This window comes from Equus quagga, chromosome 14 (genome assembly GCF_021613505.1).
Source record: "Equus quagga isolate Etosha38 chromosome 14, UCLA_HA_Equagga_1.0, whole genome shotgun sequence".
Taxonomy (NCBI): Eukaryota; Metazoa; Chordata; class Mammalia; order Perissodactyla; family Equidae; genus Equus; species Equus quagga.
In genome coordinates, this window is record NC_060280.1 from 71,352,259 (window position 1) to 71,359,804 (window position 7,546).

General features: G+C 39.0%; 1 protein-coding gene across 1 annotated transcript; it reads left to right on the plus strand.

The window, feature by feature from the left end:
- Positions 1–5,360: 5,360 nt before the first annotated feature.
- LOC124252064 (olfactory receptor 6T1-like) lies at positions 5,361–6,323 on the plus strand. Its single transcript, XM_046685158.1, is given in 1 exon segment — positions 5,361–6,323. A coding segment is annotated over 1 exon segment (963 nt).
- Positions 6,324–7,546: the final 1,223 nt, after the last annotated feature.

Genomic DNA, 7,546 nt, shown 5'->3' on the forward strand with positions numbered 1-7,546 from the left:
TTCCTCTTTGGGATTTCAAAGCAGGTTCAAAACAAGTTAAAGCAAATTTTAATTGATTGGGTGTGGGAAGAAGTAATCATGCAAAGTTATAGGACCTTCTTTTTCAGCACTGCAAGGGGATTTTGCTTGGTATTACTTGAAACCAAAAGACCTATTGATGCAAGAAGGCTTCTGTGTGCTCCATTGACCATAAACAGGAGCCATATTGGTCCTCTGAGTGCACTTTCTTCAAACTGGGCAGGGGAATAAGCTGAATAAATGCAGTATTGGAACAGGTACAAGAGCCAACTTATATCAGTCTCCTATCTCAGAAAACTTTGTATATTCAAAATTTATTCTTACTCCTGACTTAGAACTAGACTTGGAATTAATTTTTGTTTATACATGTTTTAAGGCATATAGATTTGGAGTACTGAAAAATACAGTACATTTCACTGTAGACACTAATGCAACTTCTATTTTTCTGAGGGAGGATAGGACTGGAGGGTTATCGTTCCTCCTGTTTAATTCCATATACATAGATCAACACTTGAGCCAATACAATGCGGTATTGCACTATAGGAAGCTCTGATTTTCATGTTTTGCATAGCCAGATAATGAAACTAACTTCCTCCTTTATTAAGGCCTGAAATATTAAGCCCTCAGCTTTTGGGAAACTTTATCCTTACACTTCTCACTGACGTTTCATATAGAGATCAAGTTTTGTGTATAGAAGAGTATTGTTAACCTCTTGTATTTGGGAGACACAAGACAAAGTACTCTGCCCAAAATAGCACAATTTCAGGGCAATGTTCATTCCGCAATTATTGTGCTAGCCATTATATCTTAAAGCCTTTAAGAACTAATTATTTCTAATAAGAAGAAAATAACTCAAAAATATTCACTTCTCTTAAAAATTAACATTAATAAGATTATGTGACAATTAAAAAAGTAAGAATACCATATAATAGGTGTATTATGGCTCTGCTAGCAGAGATGGGAAGGATCCAAAGATAAAGTTTAAATTTCTTCTCTCTCCAGAGTTAAGTCAGCTTATATTCCTATGAACCTTTAAGTCCATTAGGTTTAAATCATTCTTTCACTCAACAAATAGTATGCTCTGGTCTTTCTATCTTTAAAGTGAAATATGCTTTTATAATAACTATGAGTGTGTTTTAAAGAGCAGTTTGATAATCAAGACTGAATGATATTATTAATCTTTAATCTTTATAATCTCATTTTCCTATTAAAAAACCCAAAAGTTTTGGTACTTTAGGTCACTTTAAATTTAAAAGACTCATATTCCTTCTTGATCTGGAAAAAATTATTCTTAAATACTCAGTTAAATGTTCATAACTTTATGAAATGTTCCATGATGCCCCAAAACAAAACGTGTACCTTTCTCTTCTCTGACCCCATAAGACTTTGATTTTACTTTTATCATGGCCTTAAGTGAATTCTAGCGGAATTTATGAATTGCATATATCTAACCCCTACTACACTATGTGCTCTTCATCATCTTATTCAACACTGTATCTCCAGCACCTGGTAGAATACTCGGTACAAAGTGTTCATGATTATATCTAATGTCTCCTGTATGGGGGTACTTAGCCCACATCTGAAAAGAATAATCTCTCCACATCCATGCTCATATTGGAGCATGAGAGAGCCATCGGAATGTTGTGAGCATTCAGAAGCCTAGATTTATTGCTGCCCTGGGTCATCTGTAAAGTTAGCTCTACCACCACCTTAGATGTTTTCAGTTTTTAGTTTAGTTTCCTTTCTGGCAATGTTTTTAGTTTATAAAACTAAGCCTCCCATTTCTAGGCTCTTCTATATCCTACCTACAACTTACCCCTATCTACACCTCTGACATTTTCCCTAATCACATTCAAACCTGTCTAACACTCTTCTTACTTTCTAAACCCAGTATTTCTCAAACTTTAATGTTATTAAGAATAACCCAAAGAAATTGTTAAAAATCTTTGTTCCTGGGCCATAATCCCAGAGAATGATTGCAGTTTTACAGGTAGAGTCTAGAAATCAGCATTTTAAAGAAACAAACTAGATGATTCTGTTGCAGGTTTTCCATGCTCTTTGGAAATAATTAAATAAGCCTGGGTTTACCCTTGATTAATAAGGAGCAAAATTTATTCAAATCTCGAGATGCTAGTAGTATATCTAAAGAGTGGAAAAGAGAAACAAACCAAGCAAATATGTTCCCAGTAGGCTAAGAAGGCTTTGGCCCAGGGAAGCATGAGAGGAGCACTGAGTGAGAGGTTAACAGGGCTTGGAGGACTAAACATACACATGGACATACATCAGTTGGCCCAGGAGAAATTTCCAAGACCAAATGACCCATGTGGATGAAGGGATTGTGAAAGGATCTGATAAGTACAAGTTTATGATATGTCTTGGCAGGAAGGTCCCATCTTCCAGAAAGGAAATAGGAGGGTTTTGATAATTCCATCCAGATTTAGGATAATACCCCAAATGTATAATGCCATGAGGGAGTTCTTATTGGGATTGATAAAATAGGAAAGTACTTGTGTATAAAAAGTACTATATCACTTTCTACATGATGTAGATGCAGCACAGCCTGTGATAGAACTTGAAGGACAGGGAGGACGAGTTTCTATGATGTATTCAGGGAAGGGAGGCCATCTTTTGGGTATGGGGAGTGGTGACTGGGGTCAGAATACTTACCTTCCATTGCTCTGGAGGAAGGGTTGAAAGCCTGTTGGATAAGGCCTAGTCTAGCACACATCTTGAGGGATATTTTCACTTTTTCAGGATCAAAGTTTTAAATTACAATAATTAATTTCCACATGCAGAATTCCTATCATTAGCCAGCAAATGAAGCAAGGCAACAATTAGAAGTTGATATCAAATCAAATTTATAGTCACAAACTCTTTCTCATTTAAGACATGGCTTAGCAGTTAAAAGTGCAGGCTCTGAAGTCGGACTTTCTAAATTCTAATCCCTAATTCTACCACTCACCTGACATGTGTCTTTAATCTCTCTAACTCTAATTCCTTTGCCTCTAGGATGAAGGTAGTGTTACCTTGTATAGTTGCTAAGAAATTTAACAAGAAATGAGTAGAAAGTTCCTGACACATAGTAACTACACAATAAGTGCAAGCTGTTATTATTATGAGACATTATTAGATTGTTGCATTCCAAATCATTGTCCTTTTTCCCCCTGTCAGGTTCAAGTTTCAAGTTCAAATAGCCATGTTTACTAGTGCTTTGGTTTGACATCAAGGTCTGACAAGTTTAAATGTGTGTCTTAGCTCTACCTCTGAGGTCTCTTAAACCTGCTGTGTTCCAATTTGCTTAATTGTAAGGAGAATAATAATAATACTAGTTATTTGATTATGTAAATTAAGTCATTGTGTAGATTGAATAAAAATGTGTGTATGTGTGTGTGTCCCTCATAGCTCGAATTCCCTTCTTGATTCTCACCTTGCCAAGCAGTGTTTTTAGTGCAAAGCAGATGGGAACAAGAAACCATTTCCAACAATAACACTAACAATTTCTCACTGCGTGACTTTAAGCAAGACTTCCTAGACATTGATTAGGTCAACCAACAAGATTATTTTGAACTTCAAAGTGATAAAATTTTAACCATATGTACGCTGGGATTATATTGTTGTTATCTGAGGTAAAAAGAGCCAGCCAGCCAACTGATGAAGTTATTCAGGAACTTATATGTAGTCATTCGGGTTAACAATCAATAGGATGCTGTGTAATAACGACTTTAGTGTGTATATTTATAACAGTAGCTAAAAGCTAACATTAAATTTTTGACAGCTAGGCTTTATAAGCTGTTTTTAATCATAGTGTTTACCTGACACTTTGGAAAGAGCCACAGTTGACACATATTTCTTATCTGAAATGATTATGTTATCCTAAAATAGTGCTCTAGCATCCTTTTCTGGGTTTTATTGAGGTCTTTCTTTGATTTTTGGAGATACAAGCTCTAGGCTAGCAGAATGAAGCTTTATTGTTATCTAGCCACTTAAATCCCAGGACTTATTCCTACCAAAATGCACTTAAACAGAACATGCCCTGGGTACCTCTCTCCTTCAGCCTTGGAACCAGGATCCCTTGCTTCAGCTCATAATCTTCATTAAGGTGGATTCAGACAGAACTGAGAAAATATTTGTGCTCCTCGTCTCTAATGCAGGAAGTCTGGAGTAATAGATGACCCTGGATTAAATTTTGCCACAGCTCTCAAAACTACATTCCTTGTCAATTAAACAAAGTATCTTGATGGTAGTTTGCATTCTTTTTGTCTTAGAATATTTTCCAACATTTTCCCTAATTGACAGGTAGGATCTATGTAATACTGAGTATTTGGCACAGGATGTGAGAAAAGAATCCTGGAACCAAGATGTCTAGTGAAATCCGTCTTTCAAAAAGTATAGATGAATTTTACAAGATGGCAAAAGCTCCCAGGGCAAGATGAACATATCTCCAAATTCAAGCAAAACTTGAAGAGTCAAGTTGATACATCCTATTTCCTTTGATAGCATTCCCTCTTCCTCCTCATCTCACTCCATGACAATGTTGGCAGAGCTGAGGTTGAGAGACAGCTAATAAATGTTACATTAGGAAGAGAGATTTCTTGTAACCTATAGAAGGAAGTGTTGGTAAAACCAAAAACAAAAAAAACGCAAGAAACACCTTATGACAACACTGTGGCTTTGCAAAGTTCAATTCCATGTAGGTCTCTGACTGGCTAAGGAAAATGAAATCTCTAAAGGTACTGAAAGCCCAGATTTTTATTCTCTTATTTTATGTTAAGCCAATACACAGAAGGACCATCAACACTAAAAGAAGAGTTCTTGATACTGATAAGATTGTGTTCATGGTGCATTTATTCAGCCAGGTCTTCTCTGACCCCTCCACTCTTCTGAATTCTTCTAAGGCCACACTGCTCATGTGGTACCCAGCATAAGTGAAACAGTGGAAATATGTATGCGTTGCAGCCAAAGAAGTTGGCATGAAGTCCTGCCTCTACCACCTGCTTCCTATTTGATCATAGAATAATTCCTTAAGCTTCTTCAGTCATCCTTTTCTTATTTATGAGAACAATAATACCTATCTTTAAGGAATGCTGCCAGAGGAGATGCACATATAAATTTCCTAATACATAATTAGTGTTCAAAATCATCCATGTTATTATCGGTATGCTGCCTGATATAATTGTTTCTGTCCCTGTAAGTCACTTGCAGGCACAAAGACAGATTGATATAGTCTCAGAATGTAAGGAAATGCTAGGTACTCAATACTATGTTATTGGTTGATTAAATGAGGATTTGGCTATGGACCCAGTTACAAAGGTCTAGTTCATTTCCCCCACAGATGACAGGAGATGAGCCCTGAAAACTGGACTCAGGTAACAGAGTTTGTCCTTTTGGGTTTCCCCAGTAGCCACATCCTGCAGTTCTTGCTGTTCCTCAGGTTGATGGTGACCTACGTTGTAACAGCCACAGGCAACCTGCTAATTATTGGGCTCAGCTGGATGGACCGACGCCTGCACACACAGATGTACTTCTTTCTGTGGAACGTGTCCTTCCTGGAGCTGTTGCTTGTGTCTGTTGTGGTTCCCAAGATGCTTGTAATCACCCTCACAGGGGATCACTCCATCTCCTTTGCCAGCTGCATCATCCAGTCCTACCTCTACTTCCTCCTAGGCACCACCGATTTCTTTCTCTTAGCTATCATGGCTCTAGATCGTTACCTGGCAATCTGCCAGCCACTACGCTATGAGACACTGATGAATGGTCAAATCTGATCCCAGCTAGTGCTGGCCTCCTGGCTAGCTGGATTCCTTTGGATCCTTCGCCCCACCATCCTAATGGCCAGCCTACCTTTCTGTGGCCCCAATGGTATTGACCACTTCTTTTGTGACAGTTGGCCTTTGCTGAGACTCTCTTGTGGGGACACTCACCTGCTGGAGCTGGTGGCTTTTGTGCTCTCCACGTCAGTGTTACTGGGCTCACTGGCACTAACTTCAGTCTCTTATGCCTGCATTCTTGCCACTGTTCTCAGGGCCCCCACCGCTGCCGAGCGAAAGAAAGCATTCTCCACTTGTGCCTCACATCTTACAGTGGTGATCATCATCTATGGCAGCTCCACTTTTCTCTATATCCGTCTATCAGAGGCTCAGTCCATGCTGCTCAAAAAAGCTGCCTCAGTCCTGAGCTGTATCATCACACCCCTACTGTACTCGTTCATCTTCAGTCTCCGCAATGATAAGGTGAAGCAAGCCCTGAGAGATGCCCTGAGGTGGCACAGACACATGGCTGCAAGAGACTATAAGGGTCACAAGTAAAAGAAAATAGTCCTATTAGATTGGGAGATTAACAATTTATTCAATTTTTTAGATGTATTTGAAGAACAAATCACTCAAACAGTACCCTGCACTTTTCTCAGATAAGAGAATAGTTTTCATAAATATACAACATGAAATATGGGAGTTAGCCTTCATTTTCCTCCCTCCAATCTTCCTTATGCTTCTACCTCCCCAAGGAGAATGCGGCACCAACTGGTCGAATTCAGAATGCTGGTTAGGACACATTTCCTTTGGGATGGGTGAGCATGGGCCTCTGTGCAGGACAGCTGCTCCTCTTATTCGTCATGTGTTCTCTTAAGCACACTTACTACTGCTTCAACATCCTGTATCACAAAGCCAATCAGGGAATGTTAAAATCTGGAGATTCAGATATGGATATAAGAGAGGAGTAAGAGGCCTTCTGAGGCCTTCCATCTAGACTGAATATGACAAACAAGATTACCTAGAAGCTCTGTATTGGGAAATCAAATTCTGGGTGCAATAATAAATGGTTTCTTGATCCTTATCGGCTACTGTTCTTTATGTAGCCACCCCTGATGCAGGAAGGGTTAATAATCACTGGAAAAGGCTTGCCAACAAACTGTGACCCAGAGGTGAGAAGGCTGGTCAGCCAATGACAGGTAATACCTCCAGGGGGAGGCAACCTAAGACAGGCATGGTCACCTGGGGGCACAGATGGAGACAAGATATCGAGATCCAGAGCAGGAGGGGCTGTTGCCTAGGAGACCTTGCCTTCTCCAAGATAAAATATACGAGCACAGCAATAACACGATAATATCAAAACAGAGGCCGAGGGAGGGCTCCTTGAGAAATCACTAAGAATTCTTGGCATTTACTAATTACTTCATCCAGAATGCCTGTGTATGTTTAACAGATGTAAGCTATGTATATATTGAAATGCTGGTTATAATAAAGTCAGAGTGGCCATCAGCCCTCTCCGCATCTATCCTGATGTGTACATTGGATTGTGACACCGACACTTTATGTGACTAGCAGCTCCGGCAGGAGTCTCATAAAGGAGGAGTGCTGAGACCAACAAAATATTTAAATATCCCAAATTCCCAAGTCAAATTCTACCTAATAGATCCTAATAAGGGAACAATTATTTCTTTAAGAAATATCATTAAATATTTAATATCTTTAGGCACCAGGCTAGGCAGAGATGGGGTTAGAGTGAACCGAGGAAGATTTTTCGTGTATAA